Here is a 16,079-nt window from a genome sequence, read left to right on the forward strand (position 1 = left end):
CTGAATGTCAGCCATACTTGATGTTATTACATGTGATCCAGATACTGACCTCTCATTGGCTGTTTGAGGTTGTACCAATGTTGCACACAAACAAAACGGAAGTTTGTTCGAGGGAAGAAATTAGTGGCTTCTAAATAATATGTAAGAGGTGATATTGATCTATGGCACATGATAGAAAGGTAGTTCACCTCACTAGACAACAGATGGCACCAATGAGTCATATGAATAAAACAGAGAATATACTTTATACTCAGATGTTCGGAGAAAGTTCTCTGGTTAGCATGAATAAAGCGAGTCTGAGAATATACTTCACCCGAGTATGTTCTCGGTGTGGGTTGAAGGGTGGCGGAAGTTGCTCAAAGCAAAGAATATTCTCCGATTTCGAATGAATAACGCCAAAGAAGTTTCTCACAAGCGGAAAACATTCTCTGTTTTTGTGAGTGAGCTCCGTAGCATACTTCGAGCTGAGTGAGTTGTGTTGTGATTAAGCGTTACCGAGTGTTTATAGCGAAAATGGCAGAATTTATGTTTCTTGAAAGGCAAAAAAAGATATACGTAGTACGCAAGAACACAGAAGAAAGGAACTGTAGAAGTTTGTATAGATTTAACGGTCAAAAGATTAATTGGCTGGCGAATCACTTTCTTCCGGAAAATCACAGAAGAAGAGTAGGCGCCCTTTCCAATGAATGCAAAATGAAAATATTTTTGCGCTATTTAGTGGATCCAGGCTTTCAGATAGATGTAGGAGAAGATTTGGGAGTACACCAGACTACAGTATCACTAACATTTTCGTATGTTCTGCAACAGGTCAACAGGAAAGCACCGTTGTGGATCAGATTTCCGAGAAATATTAACAAACTAGAAACAGCGAAAGTTAAATGGCAATCGAGATACAAGAGTCCATGTGCGGTAGGGGTCCTAGACTGCACTCACATACCTATAATGAAACCTTCTTCACATGGAGACGAATACGTTAATCGAAAGGGCTTTCCATCTATAAACGTGCAGGCGACGTGTGATAACAGTGAAATGTTTACGAGTGTTGATGCTTTATGGCCAGGGTCTGTACATGACGCTAGAATATGGAGAAACTCTGATGTGTATCGTATATTGCGTGAGAACCAGTGCAACGCCCTAATTTTAGGAGACGAAGGACATGGCATTGCAGCGTGGCTAATGACACCATTTCAAAATCCCGAAACACCTTATGAGAGGACATACAGCAGACTTCACTCTAAGGAAAGGGTGATAATTGAACGGTGCTTTGGACTGGTAAAAAGCCGTTTCCCAATTCTGCAAAATAAAATAAGGCTTGCCCAAACAAAAATCCCCAGTGTGATAATAGCCTGTTTTGTTTTGCACAACGTAGCAAAACATGTAGGGGGTGAGGATTTTGAGGCACCTAGTGATGACGACAGCAATCTTCCAGTACTGGGAGAAGAGGAAGCAGCAAACGTACGTGTACGTGGAACAAATAGAAGATGGGAAATTGTAAATGTAATACGACAACTGTAATGTATGGGAGTCTGTCCAAACATTGAATAATTAAACCCAATTTGTATATTTTTTGTAATTAAAATAATTATTCCCTCATGAAAATAAAGCACAGGGCTCTGATGTTACATAATAAAATGCTGTTTAGTGTTTTTTTTTTCATTCTCTATCATCGATTTTACTCTCAACAAAAATTGTTTAACATGTAACTATTCAAACTGGAACAGAATTTTCAGATACTACTGTAAATAGCTTTGGACACAACAGGTTAACATGAACTGCTGGAACCTTAATGTAATTTCTGTACTGTAACTTCAGCAGATTGATGGCTTAAGTTTTTATTTTACTTTACCAAAAACGTTCCAAGGATGTGGTGAAGGTATTTGCCAGGTGCTACAGTGAATAAGTGCACAAATGTCTAACCTGCAGCATTTAAAATAGAAACAAGTTACTGTTTTTGCTTTACTGTACCAAAAATTAGTGGTGAAGGTATTTGCTAGATGCTATAGTAAATAAGTGCACAACTGTCTTACCTGCAGCATTTAAAATAGAAACAACTCACTTTTTTTGCTTTACTATATCAAAAATTAGTGGTGTAGGTATTTGCCAGATGCTACAGTAATTAAGTACACAACTGTCTAACCTGCAGCATTTAAAATACAAACAAGTTACTCTTTTTGCTTTACTTTATCAGAAATTGTTTCAAGGATGTGGTGAAGATATTTGCCAGGTGCTACAGTAAATAAGAGCACAACTGTCTTACCTGCAGCATTTAAAATAGAAACAACTTACTCTTTTTGCTTTACTGTACCAAAAATTAGTGGTGAAGGTATTTGCCAGATGCTACAGTAAAACAAGTTACTCTTTTTGCTTTACTTTACCAGAAATTGTTTCAATGATGTGGTGAAGATACTGGCCAGACACAACAATATAAGTGCATACACTTTTTTAATATTTCAAATTGGATTATATTACTCTTATTGTTTCATTGAAAAGAAATCTGTACTGAATAATTTTTGTAAGAGGATATGGAATTTGGTAAATGAGGAATGTAAATGAACATTCACTTAAAAATGATGTTTTTTTTTAATAAAATTTGGTATGTAAATAAGACACCACTCAATTTGTTTTATTGTTTATCTTCATCACGCATCAATTTCTGCTGCTTCCATTTCAATATGTCCAATTGGTCAATAGCATCAGCCTTTGCAGCTCTGAAGCAGACAAATTAAGTGTCTCATCTGTTTCCATACTTAATCTCCGACGTTTACGCACTCTCTCATGCCCTGAAGCGGGCGATTGAGAAGATATGACGACTTCGGGGCCCCTGAGATCCATATGGTCGGCTGCAACGATTAGTGGTAGCTGCAAAATTGATTCTTGTTCATACAATGTGCAGTCTGTGTCAGCTACCTCCGAATTCCGTGGTGAAGTGATGACAGAGGTGGAACCACCACCTACTGCACAAGCTCCTAATAAAAATTTTAAAAAAAGTAATAGTAGTGTGTCAGTATTCAGTTTCTAGTTAGTAAATATACCAAACAGGTTTACGCAGAAATGTGGGAGGGGTTCGTCCAATTTCATGCATAGTACACTGTGATACTTTTACTGAAAAGTGGTGATATAGTAGACGAAATTTACCAAACATTGTTTCATTTTCACATGTTAAAATACGTATTTTTCTGAATCACAATTTCAAAGCATTAAGCACGTAATAAAAAAATCGGAAAGTATGGGATTTACCAGGAACTCTGTGGATAGTTGGGTTGCAGTCATCTCCGTCCAAAAACTTCAAAAATGGCTGCTCCCAATTTTTCAGGGAAATCTTAATGTTTCCCATCTTATTAACATCCGTCTTGGCCTTGATACGGGATTTCATGTTGTGCAGTTTCTTCATTATCTGCCCGTCCGTAATTTCTTTTCCAAAACTAACCATATAACGATGTTGTATTTCTTTAATACAATCTGCCTTCTCTCTTCTTGTGGCCGGAGTTTGCGATTTACTGATGATTGCGGGGTAATCTTTAATAATGTTGACAAAGGCTAATTCTGAGTCTTCCAATTCGGCACAGAAATAACTTGAGAAAAACTTTCGGTATCACAAAACACATGCAAACGAAACAAACTGAGAACAAAAGATGTTGGATTTTAATCTCTTTGCCGGGAACTTACTCAGTAAGGAGGGGAGGTAGAGAGAAAGTACTCGAGGGTCAGAGATAATGCTTCCTAGTTTTTATTCATACGAAACAGAACTTCCTTTGAGAATGTTCTTTTGCTCTGAGTATCAACTCTGGAGAATGTTCTCATTTTTATTCATACAACCCAATATCTCATTTTCCATATTGGAGAGGGTTAGATCGCTTTTACATCGGCCCCCTCAATTGCTTAAATATGCACTTTATTATAACATCATTACAAAGTTCTTTTTTTGTTTCACCTCATTTAGAGGATATGAAAATATGTCAACTGATTTTGTTTCTAGTAATTTGTAAGATTGTATTTATTTATTTTTGTGTTCTGTATTGCTTGATTGCAGCCAGCTCCACTTTTTACTAAGATAGAAACAGCACAGATAGAGAAACTGAAGAAACAGTTCTCTGGCCGGCAACGATCTCCCCCAGCGGAGAAACCAGTGCCAGTGCTATCTGGAGAAGATATCGTAGCCCATCTTGAAGCTGCCATTGCAAAGCAGGTAGAAATTTAATAACAGATAAAATATTAAAAATATTCCCACATAAGAAAATTTAATTTTTTAAAAATCTGAAATGATTTAAAGTTTCAGTTTTATTTTATTCTTGAAAAACTTTCTGACGGTCCTTCAGTTAAAGAAGAATTAAGTTTAAATATAATTTCCTTTTATAAAGAATCACAGATTATGTATTCAGTTGCCATATGTTTTTAAATATATGTTTAAAATGTTTATCTCACACCTTATGGAAGTTTTACACTTAAATTACAGAAAACAATCTCCCCCGTACTGAATAATGCACTCAAAGTTCTTATAGGAAACTGTTTATTGCTTCTTGTGTTTGAAGGATGTTGCAGCAAATTTTTCTCATAAAATGCAGCAATTTGTTGCAGAGGACATATCCACATAATTAACACTTTTTTTCTGTGTGAACTGGATATTCATCTGAATATATTACTAAACAGTTCAAACTACTTTGGTGGCACACACTGAATACTAACTTCTTAAGTCATAGAGTACTTGGTGCAGGACACATTAGGTTTTGGATAATAATCTGATTAATTTTATTTTGTTACCTACTTTTTGTAAGCAGTGATGCATCACAGGTGTCATTGGTTTTCTAGTAACATTTGAAGAAATTACTTGAGAATCTCAATATTTTCAGTGCCTGACATAGATGGACACACAGTTTCTCATCACATTAGGTTAGAAGACATTGAGAACAAAGTGCGATTGGACAGGGATGGGGAAAGAAATTTGCCTTGTGCTATTTAGATAAACCATTTTGTTATTTTCTTGAATTTTATATGTGGTGTCTGTTCTTGCTAAGCTGGAGACCTGAGTTCAAATCCTGATTTGATACAAAATTTTCATGTTCCCCCCTTGATTTAAATCAGTGCCCACTGGCAGCCAGTGTCATTAATTGCTTTGTATCTTAATTCATAGTGACTGCAGGATGAAAATGATGTCTATTCTTTTGAACCAGCCAAGAGAGAGAGAGAGAGCTAATGTCATTAGTTCCTTTGTGTTTTGCGTGAATTGGTTCTGAGAAATGATGGAAACTCTGAACCTGAATGGCTAAAGGATTACTTGAGTCCTACTTCTCTTACCGTGAGCCCAGTGCTTTAACCACAACTCTGCCATCCTTAGACTTCTTATCAATATTTAGTCTGTAAAATGCGTAAACGTACTGTTAACTCTTTGACTGCTATGGACGAGTTAACTCGTCGTGCTTTGCCACTCTCCAGGTACTGAGCTTTTGTTTAAATATGGCGCCTGGCTTTTCCTTTAAGTACTACTGACATGTTTATGCGTCTCGTTTTGTCAGTATCTCTCTGCTGCAGATGAGTTGCTTCCATATCTTTGTGAATAAAAAAGTTTTGAGCATTTATCATACAACCTATGTGCCTCTTTTCATGTAGTGATTTGCAAAAATCCTCATTTGATATCTTGAACCCTTTATAAATTATGATGATTCTTATGAACCCATAATTCCTGTTGCTCAGCGATGGAAACGGGCATGTCACATGCGAGTTTCCACCAGATACAAAGGCCAATAACTTGAGTATGAAATGAGATATCATTCTGTTCCCAATTTTAAATAAAATTTCATTATCTTATCTATGTCTCGTTCATAGCAATATACAAGCTAACATCAACCATACACAAAGTTAAAGAAGTGCATTTTTACCTCTGCAAACTCAGGCCGTGAGCCAGATGTTCCTTTTTTTTTTATTTGTTTTTATTGGATGGTAAGTATTTCACAGTGGCTGGAATGCCATCTTCAGCACAGGTGTAGCAGCATTTGGGGAGTAGTACAGTGACAACAAAGCTGCACTCAGCACAAAATGTAGAGAACACATCTGTAGCAGCGAAAGGATTAAGAACAGATGTGAAAAATTTGTTCGTAGTGGAAGCAGAACGTTAGTTGGAATTTGGTACAAAACTTACAGGTAGAAGGCAGATCTTTTATGAAGTTCACTGGTTTGTGGAACTGATGTACATGTAAAGTCAGTTCATACTAAGGAGAGGAGTGTCAGAGGCTTGTGTGTTGCAGTGTTCCACTGGTTCTTAACCTTGATATTGGGTGGTGGAGTAAAGCCAGATTGGTAGCTAAGACTTCCTGTTATTTAATCTTGCTCACCTTGTTATTTCAGTACAATTGCCTAACTCTTTTGATCAAACTTCTTTTCTTGAAGTGCAGCTGTTACTGTCAGGAGTAAGAGTACAAGTCCAATGCCCACCTCTCAAAATGAATGTGAGACTTCTCATTGACAATGTCTTGTATATTGTACTCTTGTTTATAATAACTGTATGTTATAAAGCTGTTGCATTATTTGGAATATCACAGAACATCGATAAAGACAAAGTTCAAAAATAATCCATCTTAATTAACAGATTCAGATTGAGTATATCTATATAACAAATTTTCTCTTGTCTCCTTGATGCCATAGGCATTGTCACAGCTCTTATTCCTTTATGGCATGCACCATATCTTAGAGGGAGGAACTGACAGCATGGATTAAACTTCTCAGCCAGCAGGTACTGTGAACAGATATGATGTTTATATGGCTTGCAGGTATGCTACATCCATCCATCTAATGATACGTGTCCATAAATAAAACATACATTTAAACAGAAGGTTATCTAATTCATCACAAAAATAAATTTTTTATAGTGGCTGTCATCATTTGTTGGTTCAAAAAATGCTTGTGCAATATATCACTTTACCAAAGCATTCTACATCTAGATCTACACAGATACTTTGCAAACCACCGTATGGTGCATGGCGGAGGGTAACCTGTACCACTACTAATTATTTCCTTTCCTGTTCCTCTCACAAATAGAGCGAGGGAAAAATAACTGTCTATATGCCTCCATTGTTGTTGTTGTGGTCTTCAGTCCTGAGACTGGTTTGATGCAGCTCTCCATGCTACTCTATCCTGTGCAAGCTTCTTCATCTCCCAGTACCTACTGCAGCCTACATCCTTCTAAATCTGCTTAGTGTATTCATCTCTTGGTCTCCCTCTACGATTTTTACCCTACATACTGCCCTCCAATACTAAATTGGTGATCCCTCGATGTCTCAGAACATGTCCTACCAACCGATCCCTTCTTCTAGTCAAGTTGTGCCGCAAGGTCCTCTTCTCCCCATTTCTATTCAATACCTCTTCATTAGTTATGTGATCTACCCATCTAATCTTCAGCATTCTTCTGTAGCACCACATTTCAAAAGCTTCTATTCTCTTTTTGTCCAAACTATCTATCATCCACGTTTCACTTCCATACATTATGCCTCCATATGAGTCTTAATTTCTCATATCGTATTTTCATGGTCCTTTGTGCAATATTTGTAGGCAGTAGAAGAACTGTTCAGCAGTCAGCTTCAAACGCCAATTCTCCAAATTTTCTCAGCAGTGTCCCTTGAAAAGAATGTCAGCTTACCACCAGAGATTCTCATTTGAGATCTCAAAGCATCTCTCTCTAACATTAACATGTTTTCAAATCTACTGGTAACAAATCTAGCAGCCCGCCTCTGAATTGCTTTGATGCCTTCCTTCAGTCAAACCTGTTACAGAACCCAGGCAATTAAGCAGTTTTCAAGAGTAAGTCGCACCAGCATCCTATATGCAGCCTCCTTTGCAGGTGAACCACTGTTTCCTAAACTTCTCCCAAGAAACTGAAGTTGACCATTCATCTTCCCTACTACAGTTCTCGCATGCTCATTCCATCTCATACTGCTTTGCAACGTTACGCCCAGATATTTAAATGATTTGACTGTGTCAAGTAGGGCACTAATAGTACTTTATCTGAACATTACAGATTTGTTCTTCCTATTCATCTGCATTAACTTATATTCTTCCATATTTAGGGCTAGCTGCCATTCATCACACCAACTGGAAATTTTGTCGAAGTCATCTTATATCTTCCTACAGTCAATCAACTTTGACACCTTACCATACACCGGGCGTCCTCATCAAACAACCGCAGATTGCATCTCACCCTGTCCACCAAATCATTTATGTATGAAAAGAACAACAGTAGTCCTACCACACTTACCTGGGGTACTCCTGACGATAACCTTGTCTCTGGTGAACACTCGTCATCGAGGACAGCATACTGGTTTCCATTGCTTTAGAAGTCTTCAAGCCACTCACATGTCTGTGAACCTATTCCCTATGCTCGTACCTTCATTAACAGCTTGCAGTGGGGCACCATATCAAATGCTTTCAAGAAATCTAGAAACAGGGAATCTTCTTCTTGCACTTCATCCATAGTTCATAGTATATCATGTGAGAAAAGGGCAAGCTGAGTTTCGCATGAGCAATGCTTTCTAAAACCATGCTGACTCATGGACATAGGCTTCTCAATCTCAAGAAAGTTTATTGTATTCGAACTGAGGATATGTTCAAGGATTCTGGATCAAATAGAAGCTATGGATATTGGTCTGTAAATTTGGGGGTCCTTTCTTTTACCCTTTTTATATGTTGAAGTTACCAGCACCTATTTCCAGTCACTTGGCATTTGTGGTGGGCGAGAGATTCGTTATAAATGTAAGCTAGGTAAGGGGCCAATGCCTTAGAGCACTCTTTATAAAATCAAACTGGGATTCCATCTGGACCTAGTGACTTATTTTCTTTTCAACTTGTTCAGTTGTTTCTCTACTGGCAACACGCAATATGCTGTTGCAGAGCATGCTGTACAACATGACCATGTGACCTTGGTGCCTGTTTCACCACATCTGCTAGGTTTGCTTATTACTGTGTTGCCCGTATGGGAGTCTGTCTGATGGTCAAATGTGGTATGTTTGTACTCTTCTCCTGTGTGAACGATTCCTTGAAGGTGAAATTTAAAATTTCACCTTCCATTATGCTATCTTCAACTTCCATACTAGACTGGCCAACAGTGGACTGAATGGAAGCCTTAGACCCACTTAGCAATTTTACATAAGACCAGAATTTCCCCAGGGTCTCTGCCAGATCTTTTGCTAAGACGTGACTGTGGTATTTGCTGTGTGCTTCCTCTGGCCTGTTTTAAAGTGACAGTTTGTGTCTTTGTTGTGTGAGTGGCTCTGATTGGTTTCACAGTGTGGCATAGTGTTTGTATTGTTAGGGTTGAAATGAAGGGAGTAAGTGAAACCTGGTTCCAGTAATAGCTTGATCTTTGCAGAAAACACTAAAAAAGCAAATGGGACTGATGAGCTTAACATCCCTAACTGATGGACCATCAGCAGTAGAGTCACATGTCCTCACTCCATGAGGCCTTGTGGAGAGGTTTGAAATCTTATCCAGGACATTGCTGCAAACTGTGGTGTTCAGGAACTTTATGCTACCACCTCTCCTCTTCTTACCAACCAATTACTAGTAAAAAACCCAGAATGTTTCATAATTTTGTGTGTCATCCTTGTGCAGAGGCCGCGCTGATCATCTCAATATTGTTCCAACTGTAAAACATGTTGTGCCAAAGTGCGTAGGTCATATGTAAGTAACAAAAAGGTGTACGGCGTGCTATTAATAGATAATGATTATCAAGAAATAATGTTGTTCTTACAGAGAAAAAAAGGTTTAAAAGGGTGCTGTATTTGAATGACTAAAGGGGATTTAAAATGGAGGCAAAGAAAATTTTAAAGATTGAAGGGGAGGGCTGTAGGAATAGATTAGAAGAAAACATAAAAATAACAAATACAAAATAATGCTACACTAAAACAGTGCAGTACAATAAAAACAACTATAAATCAGCAGCAAGGTGCAAGGAAGATGAGTTATGTCAAGGAAGTTCAGTAATAAAAAATGGAAGAGAGAGATTACAGAAAGAATATGTGATAGAATATACTGTGTGTTCATTGGCAAATGGTTGCATAATCGGAAAAAAAGAAATGCAAATAGTGAAAAATATATTCATTTATCTATTAAGTGACCAATACTTCTCTGTGCCAGGGTAATGTAGTACGAGAAATGAAGGCCAGAGGTGCTCCAAAAGAAGAATGGCAGCCACATGTGGCAGTTCTTTTAGACCTTAAGAAACAATTGGAGGCAGCCCATGCGGTTGCAGTCAGTAGAGTACAGCAAGCACAAGCAGCAGCGGCGGCAGCAGCTGCGGCGGCTACCTGTGTCTCTCCTCCTCAAGTAAATGGTGCTGTTGCTTCTCCAGAGGAGATTGCTAGATTGGAGACGGAAGTTAATAAACAGGTAAGATGTGCATTTTAATTATCTTTAAACTGTGCTGGAGCATTAAAGTGTTTTAGTGTTTTGCTTTGTCTTTGTCTCGTATGTAACAGTAAGGGCCAAATTAGCTTATGTGACTAAAAGCTAATGCTTTTGTTGTTTGACTGTTATTTGCTTCTTTCTGGATATACTACTGCACTTCCAGCTTTGACTCTTTCTTCAGTTTTCTGTAATAACTTTGAAGGTTGTGTTAACTGTGTGCCCAATCATTCTAATGGAATGCACATAATGAGCAGAAGAGAGATTTTAGTGCATAGTTTCTGACAATCAAATTTCTCATCAATATTTCAGGTTTCAGTATTTCTTATATAATTTTATTTCAGTGATCCCTTCTCCTATGGTCCCTCTTTGAACAAGTGGTAAATGGGCATTCTTCCTGTGTTTGAAATAAAATTTGCATTATGGTATTTACATCACAGTCATGTGCTCCATGTAATTACACGATAGACCATGACAAAAAGTTGATGCTAAAAACTGAGGATGGTGACACGTAATTGCCATATTGCTTCCAAATTCATTTTGATTGACTGGTGTGCCATTACCTGTACTTACTATTTCTAATTTTACTGTCCTGTATGATAATGTCATTTACAGCTGCTGTACTTGTGTAACTCTGTGCCGTAGTATTGATTTGCTCACAAAAATAAATTTTTTTAGTAAGATGAACATTCAGAACATCACCAGTTTAAGTTAACCTAATGAAACTGCATATGTTGAAAAAAAAATTTCACACTCAAATAAGTAACAATGGATTCTTAATTTCTTTGCTGATATCGACACCATTTCCATTTTACTGTAATGGAAAGATTGCTCCAAACTTATTAATCTAGTCATACTTTTGCTTATTCTTGTGTAGCAAATTAATATTAGACGGTGTCTTTATTATTATTCAAAAGTGTGTACCTACAGTTGCACTCTACTACCTCGTCACATAAGAAGCGAGAGTTCTCACAAAAGTAGGATATTTATCGTAGTATATTACTGCAAAAGTGTTTTTGACCTAGTACAATGTCCTTAAGCCGTAACAGGCTTTGTCGAAATCCATCAACTCAGTGGCAGTGTGTGAGCATTGTACAGCCCACGTGTTTTTGCACTCTACTGGAAGGAGCTCCTGGGCAGCCTAATATAAAATCACATGCAAGAATGTTTTGAAAAGTGGAAGACATGAGTGCTTATGAGACCAGACTCAAATTGGGAACTAAAAAGATGGCCATCGCTAACTGAACATATTTTGCAACAAAATATCTCATACATAACAATTTTCGAGAAAGTACGAGGACATTTCTATAGTAAATTGCTTGTATACTAGTACTAGTAAACATATTATAAGGTATTATAACAGTGGGAACAATCAATTTTTCACAAAATAATTTAATTTTATAGATAAAAAATTTACTCACCAAGTGGCGGTACAACAGACACATAAAAGAAGGTAGTAATTAGGCAAGGTTTTGGAACCAGTGGCTCCTTCTTTAGGCAGAAGGGTTGAAGGGGAAGGAAGAGGGGTGGAGGGAAAGGACTGAAGATGTCTAGGAAAAGGGTAGATTTCAGGAAAGTCACCTAGAACCATGGATCAGGGGAGACTTACCACATGGGATGAGAAGAAAAGACTGCTGGGGACTACATCGAACAAGATTTGAAAACCTGAGGGTTTAAAGGCGGAAGACAGGGTAATATGCAAGACAGAGATTACTGGTTAAGCACTGTGCATGAGTTAATAAAAGTGAATAGCTAAGTGCATTGTATTTAACAGAGGTGGGAGGGGGGCTGGTGAAAAATAGATGAGTAAGACAATGATAGATGTAAAAAAACTTAAACATACTGAAGAAAGAGTAGTTACTGTAAAGAAATTCTGAGACGGAAGAAATTAACATAAATTAAGGCCATGTGGGTGACGAGAACAAGGGACATGTAGCGCTAGTTCCCACGTGTGGAGTTTTGAGAAACTGGTTTCTGGGGGAAGAATCCAGATGACGCATGTGGTGAAACAGGCACCGAGGTCATGATTATCATGTTGTGGAGCATGCTCTGCAACAGGATATTGCATGTTGCCAGTATACACCCTCTGCCTATTGCCCATTCATCCTAATTTATAATTTGGTGGTAGTCATGCCGATGTAAAAGGCCGAACAGTGTTTACCATAACAGCTGGTATATGACATGTCATTTCACGGGTGGCTCTCCCTTTGGTGGTATATGTTTTGCCAGTTACAGGGCTACTACAGGTGGTGGTAGAAGGGTGCATAGGACAAGTCTTACTGTGGGGACGGTCACAGGGGTCTTAGGGTAGGGAGATGGGTGCAGAAGGAGCATAGTATCTGACAAGAATATTGTGGGGATTGGGAGGGCGACAGAAAGCTATTCTAAGTGTGCTGGGTAAAATTTCAGACAGAATGGAACTCATTTCAGGGCATGATTTTAGGAAGTCGTGGCCCTGTCAAAGTAGCTTATTAATACGTTCCAGAGGAGAATAATACTGAGTCACTAGCGGTGTGCTCCAAAGTTTGGTTTTTGGAGGGATCAGCAGTACCAGAATTGGATGTGATGGCCTGGGTAATCTGCTTTTGAACTAGGTTGGTGGGGTAATTACGTGCAGCGAAGGCTGAGGTGATAATGGTGGTGTATTGCTGTAATCCGAACAAATATGTTTGCCTCGCATGCCAAGACTGTATGGGAGGGAATTTTTCATATGGAAAGGATGGCAACTGTCAAAATGTAAGTATTGTTGTTTGTTGCTGGGTTTAATGTGGACTTGTTAAAATTCCTTGGTATCTCTGAATACCTGCTCCCAATAAAATTCCACATTGTTCTATTCCGAATGCCACTTCCCTTGATGTTGATCTCATCCTCAACAAAGGCTAGCTACTCACTTCCGTCCACATTAAACCCACCAGTGCTTACATTTCAACAGTTGCCACCCTTTACATGTTCTGTTTTTAAACTATTTATTTTTATTGATAATGAAACTGATCCATTTACGTTGTATTGTAGATAACTGAATATTTTAATTGTTTGAAAGTGATGTACTGTATGGCATCTGGTTCACAGCTTCTTGAATTTACACGTGCATATTGCGTTAGTGTTTAAAATTATCTGACATTGTGATAATGAATGAATTGCCATTTTTTAAGCCTATGAGACAGAAAAATGTAAGCCATAATTTGTGACCTGTAATAACAATGGTCCTTGACCTTTGAATTGCCTCAGAACATCATGTTAAAAGACAGTTCAATTTCCAGGGTAACTTGGTGAGAGAAATGAAATCAAGTGGCAAGAGCAAAGCAGAATGGCAGCCAGAAGTTGTTAGACTCCTTGAACTGAAGAAACAATTGGCTCTTGCCCAGGGAATTGATCTGACAGCCCAACAAACGGTATCAAAACCCAGGAAAGGAAAGACAAAGACATAACATAGACATCTACTACATTCTCTGTTCCCTCCATCTTAACATATAGTTATTTATTACTAATTTATCTTGAGTGAAAGTGTGCGTTCCTTGTGATGTACAATGATATTGTTGCTGATAGATATTACAATTTGTAACAATTTTCCTTTCATTCTTGTACCATATTTAATTAAGAGAAATACAGATATCAGTCATGCAGTAAGTGAATTACCCTGGGAGTTTTCCTTATGATGTATGACCAACATTGCTTTTGTTACCTACATTTCCTGCCATTTTCAATGGCTTTTTGTTTGTTGTTGTACAGTATTTATTTCAGAGAAACAGATGTATCAGTCATGCATAAAGTGCATTAATTAAGTGTAGTTTTAAATTCTGTATAGGTATTCAGTATGTCACAAAAGCCTTTATTTCATAAAAGAGATTTATATGCTTAAACCAAGGTGCAGATTAATTATTTCATCATCTGCTGGGCATGCATTCCAGATGCTAACCCATTCCAGATGCTAACCCAGAAGCTCATGAAATATTCTACCCATTAGAAAAATTTCAAGAATTACAAACTAGTTATTTCATGTGTTTGCTTTTGCATTATTAGAGCAACATTAAGCAATTGTTACACCACTGGATTGACTAAACTCGTAAACAAACCATTTGAGTGAAAGAAAACAGTGGTGATTTCGGTGAGAGATGTGGAATAATATGATGTACTTTATTGTAAATCTCTCTGTAGGATCCAAACTACACAAGAAGGAACCGGATTGTTCTGTGTATCTATTATAGTACTGGAATCTGTTAGGAATTAAAGAAATGGGAAGAGACTGCTATTTTTATGTTCCCCCAACTCATCCATATGGTAGCAGCAAAGGGAGAGGAATAAATTAGTGTATCTACTGGATCTTTTTGCTGTAATTCTTTTCACTTCACTTTTAAAGATCAATGTAACACAACTGAAAGCTGAAGTTCCTTTCAACTGTATTCCAACTCTAATGTGTGTCAAGCATTTATATGGTGGAAAGATACATCCAGAAACTAAGAAATAATATGTTTTCTTATTATTGTTTACAAAAATCTGAATTACAAAGGTGCATAAATATAATATCGTACAGGATATATCAGTCACTTACAGACATCATTTTCAGTTTGTTTGTGTGTTTCAGAAGCAACAAACAAGGTAAATAATACTTAAGGAAGTACCATGTGTAATGCTATATGTTTAGTGTAAATAATACTGCAAGAACCAACACTGTAAGGAAAAGGATAGATTGCTACTCACCGTAAAGGTGACACGTTGAGTTGGAGACAGGCACAACAAAAAGACTGAGACACATTTAGCTTTTGACTGAAAGGTAAATGTGTAACAGTCTTTTTGTTATGCCTGTGTGCAGCTCAACATGTCATCTTTACGGTGAGTACCAATCTGTCCTTTTCCTTATATTGTTGTTATTCCAACCTGGAGTTTCCATTGTTTAGTACTGCAGGCGAGTTACACATAATGCAATACATGCCGTGGGAAAAGAGTTGGGCAATGATACAAACAAGAACAGTGCTTGTGAGTTTCCTCCACTGGTTAAACAATAGGATAAATGACTCAGGATGGATATTTTTGTTTTATCAACTAGTAGTTGAACAGATGGCACTGTTGATACCATACTGAAGTGCTTATCGTGCATCAGCAATTGGAGATTAAGTTCCAAGCATTGATGAAATAGCATGTATAATACAGTTGAGTTTTATGTAATCACACTATTGTTTTTAAACACCAAGTACAGTTAAGAATGGTAGACAAATATTGTGCTTTGTTAACATAACATGTATACATTGAGTGGGATTGTGAGGAATGGGAAAAACATGCTGTGATTCAATAGCAATATTAGGAATCTATTGTGAAAGCAAATAAAGCTTAATCACAGAATTAAAAGAAGACAAAGTCTTGTTGCTATAATTAAATTTGAACGAAACTAATGTGAGTGTTTGTAGAGGAATACAAGATGCATTAAATGAATTTCAACATAACATTTTGTACAGAATTGTTGAGGCTTTTGTGGCCACTTGTTGACGTACTGTCTGTGGCTTTTTGTATTGGGATTTTTGGTCAATGTTTGTTTAAAATTTTGTGTGTGTGTGTGTGTGTGTGTGTGTGTGTGTGTGAGAGAGAGAGAGAGAGAGAGAGAGAGAGAGACTCATTGATGTAACTGCCACTAAAACAGAGGAAGATGAGGGCTGAAATACTGAAGTCAGTCTTGTGAAATTGTTTGACAGAGGGACAGC

General features: G+C 37.6%; 1 protein-coding gene and 1 non-coding gene across 3 annotated transcripts in view; one reads left to right on the top strand and one right to left on the bottom strand.

The window, feature by feature from the left end:
• Window positions 1–14,018, top strand: part of LOC126419275 (methionine--tRNA ligase, cytoplasmic) — a 113,335-nt gene extending 99,317 nt beyond the window's left edge. For both annotated transcript variants that reach the window (XM_050086442.1, XM_050086443.1), the window contains exons 16-18: window positions 4,031–4,186; window positions 10,120–10,371; window positions 13,647–14,018. In XM_050086442.1, the coding sequence (XP_049942399.1) occupies window positions 4,031–4,186; window positions 10,120–10,371; window positions 13,647–13,814 (576 nt within the window). In that variant the 3' untranslated portion in view covers window positions 13,815–14,018. The remainder of the gene's footprint in view (window positions 1–4,030; window positions 4,187–10,119; window positions 10,372–13,646) is intronic.
• LOC126420178 (U6 spliceosomal RNA) lies at window positions 9,550–9,652 on the bottom strand. The gene has a single exon (XR_007576040.1). It is a non-coding gene; the product is annotated as a U6 spliceosomal RNA (small nuclear RNA).
• Window positions 14,019–16,079: the final 2,061 nt, after the last annotated feature.

The sequence above is a fragment of the Schistocerca serialis genome, chromosome 9 (genome assembly GCF_023864345.2).
Source record: "Schistocerca serialis cubense isolate TAMUIC-IGC-003099 chromosome 9, iqSchSeri2.2, whole genome shotgun sequence".
Lineage (NCBI taxonomy): Eukaryota > Metazoa > Arthropoda > Insecta > Orthoptera > Acrididae > Schistocerca > Schistocerca serialis.